This window comes from Oncorhynchus nerka, linkage group LG13, assembly GCF_034236695.1.
Source record: "Oncorhynchus nerka isolate Pitt River linkage group LG13, Oner_Uvic_2.0, whole genome shotgun sequence".
NCBI lineage: Eukaryota > Metazoa > Chordata > Actinopteri > Salmoniformes > Salmonidae > Oncorhynchus > Oncorhynchus nerka.
Genome location: NC_088408.1, coordinates 98,853,048 through 98,866,344, shown reverse-complemented (window position 1 = coordinate 98,866,344; position 13,297 = coordinate 98,853,048). Strand labels below are relative to the sequence as shown.

At 39.8% G+C, this 13,297-nt stretch overlaps 1 protein-coding gene across 3 annotated transcripts in view; it reads left to right on the top strand.

Annotated features, from left to right (window-relative positions):
* The window catches only part of si:dkey-193c22.1 (uncharacterized protein LOC567837 homolog), a 29,024-nt gene that overhangs the window by 11,387 nt on the left and 4,340 nt on the right, over window positions 1–13,297 (top strand). For all 3 annotated transcript variants that reach the window (XM_065026905.1, XM_065026903.1, XM_065026904.1), the window contains 7 exons: window positions 1,566–1,611; window positions 2,612–2,761; window positions 3,207–3,327; window positions 5,153–5,365; window positions 5,592–5,675; window positions 7,429–7,570; window positions 9,929–10,091. In XM_065026905.1, the coding sequence (XP_064882977.1) occupies window positions 1,610–1,611; window positions 2,612–2,761; window positions 3,207–3,327; window positions 5,153–5,365; window positions 5,592–5,675; window positions 7,429–7,570; window positions 9,929–10,091 (875 nt within the window). In that variant the 5' untranslated portion in view covers window positions 1,566–1,609. The remainder of the gene's footprint in view (window positions 1–1,565; window positions 1,612–2,611; window positions 2,762–3,206; window positions 3,328–5,152; window positions 5,366–5,591; window positions 5,676–7,428; window positions 7,571–9,928; window positions 10,092–13,297) is intronic.

Below are 13,297 nucleotides of genomic sequence, written 5' to 3'. Positions count from 1 at the left end.
CCTGATCTGTAAGGTAAATAACTTTAATGTGTCTAGTTGATGACACGTTTACTTCGCCATTTTCCAAAATGTAGTAATGTTTAAGACATGGATTTAATGTTGAAATGTTGACAAGGTACACAAAAGTAGTTTGAAGTAATTCATCTTACTAAACAAAACTAAGTTTAAACAGCGATTTTTTTTTTGTTGTCGCGGAAATAAACTTTGTTTGCATAGCGAGATGAAAATAATTATATTTAGGCTGTAATGATATCCAAAATACAACGCATTAGGCCATCACACCGTTGATATAGCAACGGGCACTAATAGGTGTGTGTGTGGGGGGGTGACAGGCCCCCAGCCAAATCTCACCTAGGGCCCCAAAAAGGCTATAGCAGGCCCTGCATGGCAGCCTTCCGGAATCAACATCCGCCATTCCAAAATATAGATATAAGCCTTCTACAAGTTGTCATCTAACCAACCATGTATAGGTTGTTCCAGCGTAATATCTAAAATAACAAACAAAAACGTGTTGCCTTTTACACTTACAGCGTTTGGTGGCCCAGCTAGCTGCCTTCTACAAACTGTCCTCTGACCAGTGACGTTATCGTCGAATTCCGTGTGTTAGTTTCAACAGGACGTGCAGCCTCATCTCCCCCTCTCGTGTAATTGATTTCAGCGTGAAATTATCGATATGAGTTATTGACTAAATAAGTGTTGCGTTTCTCTTTCCGTTTTGCCGATCACAATTGCATCACTGTAAAACTGTATCTCAGTGCTGGTTGTTCTCCAACCATGTGTGTTTTTAGTTTCAACAGCACGTACAACCTTATCCCCCCCCCAATCGATATCAGTTATTTACTGCCAATTGTTAAAACAACAGGATTTTTGGTATGTGTGCAGTTCATAAGGTGCTCGTTGAAAAAATAAATAATAATAATAAGTATCATAATTACTACTGTATTTGTAAATTGAATTTTTTATATGTTTTCAATATATCACAAACGGGTTCTACATATTGGTTATTGATTGGGTCACCTTAAAACTGTGTTTTGACATTTATCAAAATAGCTTGTCAACATGAAGCAGGACAGCATCATTTTCAACTTAAAGTTTTAGTAATATAAATTGAACTTTTCAATATTAATTTCCAATGGTATTGTACTTAAATCAGGGAAAAAAACTGCTGAATGAGTCCTAAAACGTGCTGCGATTTATTTATTTTGATTATATACCAAAAATCACCAAAAAACGGGGTTTGCCCTGCCTTCAGCTTGGTTGGCTCTGGTTCAGGGCACCTTGACCCAGAGCTAGTCCACAGATAACCTATCATAGTGGAATGGAATTTGGAATTTTGCAACTTCAGAACTCATTGCATAGTAGAACCTCGGAACAGTATTCTTTCCAGTCTCCCTCTGCTTACTGTGGAGCAGCCAGCTTTTTGTTCCACCCTAGCACTAAGACACCTGCTCCAAAGAATTAACTAATCATGGTCTTAGGTCTGAACCTTGGTTATCTGAATCATCTATGGATCAGTTGGTGTAATAGTCTAACGTTGTCTGTCCTGCTTTGCCTTCCTCTTACAGGAAACAGTCCCGCAGATACAGCGTCTCAACTTGGATCACTAAATATGTGAGTACAAGCACACTCAAAATAACATGTTCACTTGTATACCAGTGCCATTCAATACTGTACATGACTATTTTCAGCAGTTTGCTAACTCTTCATTAACATGTGAGGAAGGATACTCAGTATGTTTTACTTACCAGTGCCGTTCAATAGCTTATCTTGATTCTTTTTTATTAGTTTAACCTTTATTTAACTAGGCAAGTCAGTTAAGAACAAATTCTTATTTTACAATGACGGCCTACCCCCCGGGCCAAACCCGGACCACGCTGGGCCAATTGTGCGCCACCCTATGGGACTCCCAATCACAACCAGATGTGATACAGCCTGGATTCGAATCAGTGACTGTAGTGACGCCTCTTGCACAGAGATGCAGTGCCTTAGACCACTGCGCCACTCAGGAGCTACGAAATGGCATATTATTATGCAACAGTGATTACTAACCCCCCCTCTGTCTCTCTCTCTCCTTCTCTGTCTCTCTCTCCTCTCTCCTCCCTCTTTCTCTCATCTCTCCTCCCTCTGTCTCTCTCTCTCCTTCTCTGTCTCTCTCTCTCATCTCTCCTCTCTCCTCCCTCTGTCTCTCTCTCTCCTTCTCTGTCTCCCTCTCTCATCTCTCCTCCCTCTGTCCCTCTCTCTCTCTCCTTTTAAGTCCCTCCTCTCTCCTCCCTCTCTCTCTCTCTCTCCTTATCTGTCTCTCTCTCTCCTCTCTCCTCCCTCTGTCCCTCTCTCTCCTCTCTCCTCCCTCTGTCCCTCTCTCTCCTCTGTCCTCCCTCTGTCCCTCTCTCTCTCCTTCTCTGTCTCTCTCTCTCCTCCCTCTGTCTCTCGCTATGTGTCTCTCTCTCCTTCTCTCTGTTTCTCGCTCTGTCTCTCTCCCCCTCTCCTCTCCCTCATCTCTCTCCCTCATCTCGCTCCGTGTCTCTGTCTCTCTCCTTCTCTCTGTCTCTCTCTCTCTCCCTCTCTCTCCCTCCTCTCTATCCCTCCCCTCTCTCCATGTGTTGTTCTCTAGGATTGGACTGAAGTACAACATGTCTCTACCCATGGCTGCAGGGGCGTTGTTAGTGGGCATCCCCTACTCCATCTCTCTCGTAGCTCAGTGGATGTATGGCTGGCCTAACAAGCCAGGCTATAAAAAGTACATTGAGGCTCTGAAGCCAAGGTAATTTAACAATCCAGCGCTACTATAATCTTCACTGATATATTGTGTGTGTCCCCTGAATGCCACCCTATTCCCTACATAGAGCACCAGAACCCTATGGGCCCTGGTCAAAAGTAGTGCACTATATAGGGAATAGGGTACCATAGGGCCCTGGTCAAAAGTAGTGCACTATATAGGGAATAGGGTACCATAGGGCCCTGTTCAAAAGTAGTGCACTATATAGGGAATAGGGTACCATAGGGCCCTGTTCAAAAGTAGTGCACTATATAGGGAATAAGGACATAAACATTGTTATGAGGTTCTGATTTTTATAGTCTCTTCCCACGCCATGAGTCTGGCAAGCAGGGCTCATATTTATTTAGCGGTTCTGAGATGTACTTGTGTGTGTGTGTGTGTGTGTGTGTGTGTGTGTGTGTGTGTGTGTGTGTGTCCTTCCTCTCCCCAGGAGGATATACTGTCTGACTAGAGCTGTGCTGGAGATGCTGAAATACTTCCAGTACGGAAAACTCTACTTCCAGTGGAAGTCATGGTACAAGAATGTAGAAAACCACAAGCATTATGAAAAGGTAATGTAGAAAACCACAAGCATTATGAAAAGGTAATGTAGAAAACCACAAGCATTATGAAAAGGTAATGTAGAAAACCCCCAATCAGTATGAAAAGGTAATGTAGAAAACCACAAGCATTATGAAAAGGTAATGTAGAAAACCACAAGCATTATGAAAAGGTAATGTAGAAAACCACAAGCATTATGAAAAGGTAATGTAGAAACCCCCAATCATTATGGAAAGGTAATGTAGAAAACCCCCAATCATTATGAAAAGGTAATGTGGAAAACCCAGCGCATTACGAAAAGGTAATGTAGAAAACCACAAGCATTATGAAAAGGTAATGTAGAAAACCACAAGCATTATGAAAAGGCAATGTAGAAAACCACAAGCATTATGAAAAGGTAATGTAGAAAAACACAAGCATTATGAAAAGGTAATGTATAAAACCCCCAATCATTATGAAAAGGTAATGTAGAAACCCCCAATCATTATGAAAAGGCAATGTAGAAAACCCCCAATCATTATGAAAAGGTAATGTAGAAACCCCCAATCATTATGAAAAGGTAATGTAGAAAAACCCCAATCATTATGAAAAGGTAATGTAGAAAAATGTAGAAAACCCCACACATTATGAAAAGGTAATGTAGACCCCCCCCCCAACCAGCACGAAAAGGCAATGTAGTAAACCCCCCAATCATTCCGAAAAGGTAATGTAGAAAAAGGGGGGAAATCACGAAAAGGTCATGTCGAACCCCCCAATCATTATGAAAAGGGCATGTAGAAAACCCCAATCAATATGAAAAGGTAATGTAGAAAACCCCAATCATCACGAAAGGTAATGTAGAAAACCCCAAGCAATATGAAAAGGCAATGCAGAAAACACCAATCATCATGAAAGGTAATGTATAAAACCCCAACCACCATGAAAAGGCAATGTAGTAAACCCCCCCAATCATTCCGAAAAGGTAATGTAGAAAACCCCAATCATCACGAAAGGTAATGTAGAAAACCCCAATCATCACGAAAGGTAATGTAGAAAAAACCCAACCATTATGAAAAGGTAATGTAGAAAACCCCAACCACTATGAAAAGGTAATGTAGCAAACCCCCAATCATTTCGAAAAGATAATGCAGAACCCCCCCCAAAAAAAAACCATCATGAAAAGGTAATGTAGAAACCCACCCAATCATCATGAAAAGGTCATTATGTCCCAGTTTTCCAACATTGCTGGTCTTGCGCTGCTGTCTTTTCCACGGACGTGGGAAGTAGGGTGCTGAAGCACCAACTGATAAATGGAATATATATATATATATATATATATGTATACAGTATCAGACAAAAATTTGGACCTACCTACTCATTCCAGGGTTTTTCTTTATTTTTACTGTTTTCTACATCTAGAATAATAGTGAAGAGATCAAAACTATGAAATAACACATATGGAATCATGTAGTTACCAAAAAAATGTTAATCAAAATATATGTTATATTTGAGATTCTTCAAAGTAGCCATCCTTTGCCTTGACGACAGCTTTGCACACTCTTGGCATTCTTTCTACATGAAGGTGTGTCCAAATGTTTGACTGGTACTGTATATTGCTTTAAAAAAATATATATATATATATATATAATATTAGTGAACTAGGCCTTTATTGGTTTTGTATGAGTGGAGAAAAATACTCATCATCGCCCTGACTGTGTATAGCTGATTATTAGTACCTTTCTTTGAAATATTTTACAAAACCATTTGGTACTGTACCTCATTATAAATGAATGTGAAACCTCACTGCACAACGCTCTTCTTCTCCTCCCTCTCTCCTCTCTCCTCCTCCTCCTAAAGGGAATCACGTTTGGGCGTCGTAGTAACAAGCTGGATTTGTATTATTCTCCCACGGTGGGCCAGCCAGGCAGTGGACCGGTGCCTGTGGTAGTGTTTATATACGGGGGAGCCTGGGGTTCAGGGGAGAGGTCCATATACTGTCTACTGGCCATGCAGATGGCTAAGGAGCTCAGCGCAACGGTGATCTGCCCTGACTATTGTACATATCCAAAGGTAAGACTCCCTCCACGACCATAAAATAAAACAGCTGCAGCAAGCACACAAATACTCTTTAGAAAATGTACTGTTTCTAGTTTCAAATTTATTTAAATTTATATATATATATATTTTATTTTTTTGTTGCATAGGGAGAGATAGAATAGACCAAAACACCATGCAGTCCCTGTTGTATTCAGTGAGCCAGCGTTCACATTGCATTTGACCCTAATCTTCTTTCCAGGGTAATGTTTTGTGTATGGTTCAAGATATTGCGGACTGTCTCATTTGGGCGAGGGACAGCGGACATAAATTCAACTTCGACAAAGTAAGTCTGCACATCTATCACTCCAGTGTTAATTTGCTACATTCCAATTACTTTGCTACTATTGGCCAATTTATGGCCTTACCTCCTTACTCCATTTACACACACTGTAGACAGATGTTTCTATTGTGTTACTGACTGTATGTTTGTTTATGCCGTGTGTAACTGTGTTGTTGTTGTTGTTGTTTGTGTCACACTGCTTTGCTTTATCTTGGTCAGGTCGCAGTTGTAAATGAAAATTTGTTCTCAACTGGCCTACCTGGTTAAATAAAGGTGTTCTCAACTGGCCTAACTGGTTAAATAAAGGTGTTCTCAACTGGCCTAACTGGTTAAATAAAGGTGTTCTCAACTGGCCTACCTGGTTAAATAAAGGTGTTCTCAACTAGCCTAGTTGGTTAAATAAAGGTGTTCTCAACTGGCCTAACTGGTTAAATAAAGGTGTTCTCAACTGGCCTACCTGGTTAAATAAAGGTGTTCTCAACTGGCCTAACTGGTTAAATAAAGGTGTTCTCAACTGGCCTAACTGGTTAAATAAAGGTGTTCTCAACTAGCCTAGTTGGTTAAATAAAGGTGTTCTCAACTGGCCTAACTGGTTAAATAAAGGTGTTCTCAACTAGCCTAGCTGGTTAAATAAAGGTGTTCTCAACTAGCCTAACTGGTTAAATAAAGGTGTTCTCAACTGGCCTACCTGGTTAAATAAAGGTGTTCTCAACTAGCCTAGCTGGTTAAATAAAGGTGTTCTCAACTAGCCTAGCTGGTTAAATAAAGGTGTTCTCAACTAGCCTAACTGGTTAAATAAAGGTGTTCTCAACTGGCCTAACTGGTTAAATAAAGGTGTTCTCAACTGGCCTACCTGGTTAAATAAAGGTGAAATATAAATCCAAATTAAAAAGTGATGCATACAGTGGTTGAAGTCCAGGTCTACAGTTATAACACATTGGTTGATATCATAGGGGCCAATCCTCACTTCTTCTAGATTATAATCCTCACTTCTTCTAGATTATAATCCTCACTTCTTCTAGATTATAATCCTCACTTCTTCTAGATTATAATCCTCACTTCTTCTAGATTATAATCCTTACTTCTTCTAGATTATAATCCTTACTTCTTCTAGATTATAATCCTTACTTCTTCTAGATTATAATCCTTACTTCTTCTAGATTATAATCCTCACTTCTTCTAGATTATAATCCTCACTTCTTCTAGATTATAATCCTCACTTCTTCTAGATTATAATCCTCACTTCTTCTAGATTATAATCCTTACTTCTTCTAGATTATAATCCTTACTTCTTCTAGATTATAATCCTTACTTCTTCTAGATTATAATCCTCACTTCTTCTAGATTATAATCCTTACTTCTTCTAGATTATAATCCTCACTTCTAGATTATAATCCTTACTTCTTCTAGATTATAATCCTCACTTCTAGATTATAATCCTCACTTCTTCTAGTTTATAATTGTCACTTAGTCTTGCATTGATATTAGAAAAATTAGACTTTAGTGGAAGTTTTTGTATTCGCCTTTTACTGAAGACTGTTCATAAATGCAATGTTGACACTAACGTTCCCGTGCTTGTTCTCTCTTTATGCAAGGATAACATTCTGTTAATAGTCCCTATATATGATTCATCAAAGGGCTTATAGTTATAGATCATAAATATTACATTATTAGTTCATATATATGAATGTGTAGTAAGCACTTATAACACATTGGATGATATTCACCCCCCTGTGCCTACCTGTTGTCTGTGCAGGATAACATGGTGTTAGTCGGCCACTCCGCTGGGGCTCACCTAGCAGCTCTAACCGTGCTGTTCATGGTCGAGGGACGAGACGAGCTCTTTATAGAAGCCAAGAAGCAGACAGAGATCACCATGGCAATCAGAGGAGTTACAGGTCAATATGTGGTTTATAGATACAGGTCAATATGTGGTTTATAGTTACAGGTCAATATGTGGTTACAGGTCAATATGTGGTTTATAGTTACAGGTCAATATGTGGTTTATAGATACAGGTCAATATGTGGTATCAGGTCAATATGTGGTTTATAGATACAGGTCAATATGTGGTTTATAGATACAGGTCAATATGTGGTTTATAGATACAGGTCAATATGTGGTTACAGGTCAATATGTGGTTTATAGATACAGGTCAATATGTGGTTTATAGATACAGGTCAATATGTGGTTTATAGATACAGGTCAATATGTGGTTTATAGTTACAGGTCAATATGTGGTTTATAGATACAGGTCAATATGTGGTTTATAGATACAGGTCAATATGTGGTTTATAGATACAGGGCAATATGTGGTTTATAGATACAGGTCAATATGTGGTAACAGGTCAATATGTGGTTTATAGATACAGGTCAATATGTGGTTTATAGATACAGGTCAATATGTGGTTTATAGATACAGGTCAATATGTGGTTTATAGATACAGGTCAATATGTGGTTTATAGATACAGGTCAATATGTGGTTTATAGATACAGGTCAATATGTGGTTTATAGATACAGGTCAATATGTGGTTTATATATACAGGTCAATATGTGGTTTATAGATACAGGTCAATATGTGGTTTATAGTTACAGGTCAATATGTGGTTTATAGATACAGGTCAATATGTGGTGGTATAGATACAGGTCAATATGTGGTTTATAGTTACAGGTCAATATGTGGTTTATAGATACAGGTCAATATGTGGTTTATAGATACAGGTCAATATGTGGTTTATAGTTACAGGTCAATATGTGGTTTATAGATACAGGTCAATATGTGGTTTATAGTTACAGGTCAATATGTGGTTTATAGATACAGGTCAATATGTGGTTTATAGATACAGGTCAATATGTGGTTTATAGATACAGGTCAATATGTGGTTTATAGTTACAGGTCAATATGTGGTTTATAGTTACAGGTCAATATGTGGTATCAGGTCAATATGTGGTTTATAGATACAGGTCAATATGTGGTTACAGGTCAATATGTGGTTTATAGTTACAGGTCAATATGTGGTTTATAGATACAGGTCAATATGTGGTATCAGGTCAATATGTGGTTTATAGATACAGGTCAATATGTGGTTTATAGATACAGGTCAATATGTGGTTTATAGATACAGGTCAATATGTGGTTACAGGTCAATATGTGGTTTATAGATACAGGTCAATATGTGGTTTATAGATACAGGTCAATATGTGGTTTATAGATACAGGTCAATATGTGGTTTATAGATACAGGTCAATATGTGGTTTATAGATACAGGGCAATATGTGGTTTATAGATACAGGTCAATATGTGGTAACAGGTCAATATGTGGTTTATAGATACAGGTCAATATGTGGTTTATAGATACAGGTCAATATGTGGTTTATAGATACAGGTCAATATGTGGTTTATAGATACAGGTCAATATGTGGTTTATAGATACAGGTCAATATGTGGTTTATAGATACAGGTCAATATGTGGTTTATATATACAGGTCAATATGTGGTTTATAGATGTGGTTTATAGATACAGGTCAATATGTGGTTTATAGTTACAGGTCAATATGTGGTTTATAGATACAGGTCAATATGTGGTTTATAGATACAGGTCAATATGTGGTTTATAGTTACAGGTCAATATGTGGTTTATAGATACAGGTCAATATGTGGTTTATAGATACAGGTCAATATGTGGTTTATAGATACAGGTCAATATGTGGTTTATAGTTACAGGTCAATATGTGGTTTATAGATACAGGTCAATATGTGGTTTATAGATACAGGTCAATATGTGGTTTATAGTTACAGGTCAATATGTGATTTATTTTGTTACAGGTCAATATGTGGTTACAGGTCAATATGTGGTTTATAGATACAGGTCAATATGTGGTTTATAGTTACAGGTCAATATGTGGTTTATAGATACAGGTCAATATGTGGTTTATAGATACAGGTCAATATGTGGTTTATAGATACAGGGCAATATGTGGTAACAGGTCAGTATGTGGTTTATAGATACAGGTCAATATGTGGTAACAGGTCAATATGTGGTTTATAGATATTGTCTTAGACAATCAGACAGCTCAACATTTATCTCCACATTGATGAGATTTTCTTGTTCTTAAGCTCAGGCTTTATTTCCATGATCAAATGAAAAGTTAGGAAGTTGTGTTGTATTACAATGAATTTAGATTTAAGAAAAAATAAAGTTCCTTAAAAATATCATGTTGTCCCCCCTCCTCTACGACATCTTTTCTCTGTTCAGGTTTGAGTGGAGTGTACAACATCGTGGACCACTATGAACATGAACAGATGAGAGCTGTGGAGTATGTCTCTACGATGCACAAAGCCATGAACGGACTAGAGAACTTCCCTTATTACTCACCAACACACCTACTGAAGAAATTCAGCGAGGCACAACTGAAAAGGTAGGATGAAGATGCTGCAAATACTATTTTTATTTTTATTTTAATTTATTTTTTATTTCACCTTTATTTAACCAGGTAGGCTAGTTGAGAACAAGTTCTCATTTACAACTGCGACCTGGCCAAGATTTTTTATTTTATTTTTTTATTTCACCTTTATTTAACCAGGTAAGCAAGTTGAGAACAAGTTCTCATTTACAATTGCGACCTGGCCAAGATAAAGCAGAGCAGTTCGACACATACAACGACACAGAGTTACACATGGAGTAAAACAAACATACAGTCAATAATACAGTAAAAAAAACAAGTCTATATACAATGTGAGCAAATTAGGTGAGAAGGGAGGTAAAGGCAAAAAAGGCCATGGTGGCAAAGTAAATACAATATAGCAAGTAAAACACTGGAATGGTAGTTTTGCAATGGAAGAATGTGCAAAGTAGAAATAAAAATAATGGGGTGCAAAGGAGCAAAATAAATAAATAAATTAAATACAGTTGGGAAAGAGGTAGTTGTTTGGGCTAAATTATAGGTGGGCTATGTACAGGTGCAGTAATCTGTAAGATGCTCTGACAGTTGGTGCTTAAAGCTAGTGAGGGAGATAAGTGTTTCCAATTTAAGAGATTTTTGTAGTTCGTTCCAGTCATTGGCAGCAGAGAACTGGAAGGAGAGGCGGCCAAAGAAAGAATTGGTTTTGGGGGTGACTAGAGAGATATACCTGCTGGAGCGTGTGCTACAGGTGGGAGATGCTATGGTGACCAGCGAGCTGAGATAAGGGGGACTTTACCTAGCAGGGTCTTGTAGATGACATGGAGCCAGTGGGTTTGGCGACGAGTATGAAGCGAGGGCCAGCCAACGAGAGCGTACAGGTCGCAATGGTGGGTAGTATATGGGGCTTTGGTGACAAAACGGATTGCACTGTGATAGACTGCATCCAATTTGTTGAGTAGGGTATTGGAGGCTATTTTGTAAATGACATCGCCAAAGTCGAGGATTGGTAGGATGGTCAATTTTACAAGGGTATGTTTGGCAGCATGAGTGAAGGATGCTTTGTTGCGAAATAGGAAGCCAATTCTAGATTTAACTTTGGATTGGAGATGTTTGATATGGGTCTGGAAGGAGAGTTTACAGTCTAACCAGACACCTAAGTATTTGTAGTTGTCCACGTATTCTAAGTCAGAGCCGTCCAGAGTAGTGATGTTGGACAGGCGGGTAGGTGCAGGTAGCGATCGGTTGAAGAGCATGCATTTAGTTTTACTTGTATTTAAGAGCAATTGGAGGCCACGGAAGGAGAGTTGTATGGCATTGAAGCTTGCCTGGAGGGTTGTTAACACAGTGTCCAAAGAAGGGCCGGAAGTATACAGAATGGTGTCGTCTGCGAGAGGTGGATCAGAGACTCACCAGCAGCAAGAGCGACCTCATTGATGTATACAGAGAAGAGAGTCGGTCCAAGAATTGAACCCTGTGGCACCCCCATAGAGACTGCCAGAGGTCCGGACAGCAGACTCTCCGATTTGACACACTGAACTCTATCAGAGAAGTAGTTGGTGAACCAGGCGAGGCAATCATTTGAGAAACCAAGGCTGTCGAGTCTGCCGATGAGGATGTGGTGGTTGACAGAGTCGAAAGCCTTGGCCAGATCAATGAATACGGCTGCACAGTAATGTTTCTTATCGATGGCGGTTAAGATATCGTTTAGGACCTTGAGCGTGGCTGAGGTGCACCCATGACCAGCTCTGAAACCAGATTGCATAGCAGAGAAGGTATGGTGAGATTCGAAATGGTCGGTAATCTGTTTGTTGACTTGGCTTTCAAGACCTTAGAAAGGCATGGTAGGATAGATATAGGTCTGTAGCAGTTTGGGTCAAGAGTGTCCCCCCCTTTGAAGAGGGGGATGACCACAGCTGCTTTCCAATCTTTGGGAATCTCAGATGACACGAAAGAGAGGTTGAACAGGCTAGTAATAGGGGTGGCAACAATTTCGGCAGATAATTTTTAGAAAGAAAGGGTCCAGATTGTCTAGCCCGGCTGATTTGTAGGGGTCCAGATTTTTCAGCTCTTTCAGAACTTCAGCTGAATGGATTTGGGAGAAGGAGAAATGGGGAAGGCTTGGGCGAGTTGCTGTTGGGGGTGCAGTGCTGTTGACCGGGGTAGGAGTTGCCAGGTGGAAAGCATGGCCAGCCGTAGAAAAATGCTTATTGAAATTCTCAATTATGGTGGATTTATCAGTGGTGACAGTGTTTCCTATCTTCAGTGCAGTGGGCAGCTGGGAGGAGGTGTTCTTATTCTCCATGGACTTTACAGTGTCCCAGAACTTTTTAGAGTTAGTGTTGCAGGAAGCAAATTTCTGCTTGAAAAAGCTAGCCTTGGCTTTTCTAACTGCCTGTGTATAACGGTTTCTAGCTTCCCTGAACAGCTGCATATCACGGGGCTGTTCGATGCTAATGCAGAACGCCATAGGATGTTTTTGTGTTGGTTAAGGGCAGTCAGGTCTGGGGAGAACCAAGGGCTATATCTGTTCCTGGTTCTAATTTTCTTGAATGGGGCATGTTTATTTAAGATTGTTAGGAAGGCATTTAAAAAAATATCCAGGCATCCTCTACTGACGGGATGAGATCAATATCCTTCCAGGACACCCCGGCCAGGTCGATTAGAAAGGCCTGCTCGCTGAAGTGTTTCAGGGAGCGTTTACAGTGATGAGTGGAGGTCGCTTGACCGCTGACCCATTACGGATGCAGGCAATGAGGCAGTGATCGCTGAGATCTTGGTTGAAGACAGCAGAGGTGTATTTAGAGGGGAAGTTGGTTAGGATGATATCTATGAGGGTGCCCGTGTTTAAGGCTTTGGGGGTACCTGGTAGGTTCATTGATAATTTGTGTGAGATTGAGGGCATCAAGTTTAGATTGTAGGATGGCTGGGGTGTTAAGCATGTTCCAGTTTAGGTCGCCTAGCAGCACGAGCTCTGAAGATAGATGGGGGCAATCAGTTCACATATGGTGTCCAGAGCACAGCTGGGGGCAGAGGGTGGTCTATAGCAGGCGGCAACGGTGAGAGACTTGTTTTTAGAGAGGTGGATTTTTAAAAGTAGAAGTTCAAATTGTTTGGGTATAGACCTGGATAGTAGGACAGAACTCTGCAGGCTATCTTTGCAGTAGATTGCAACACCGCCCCCTTTGGCAGTTCTATCTTGTCTGAAAATGTTGTAGTTTGGA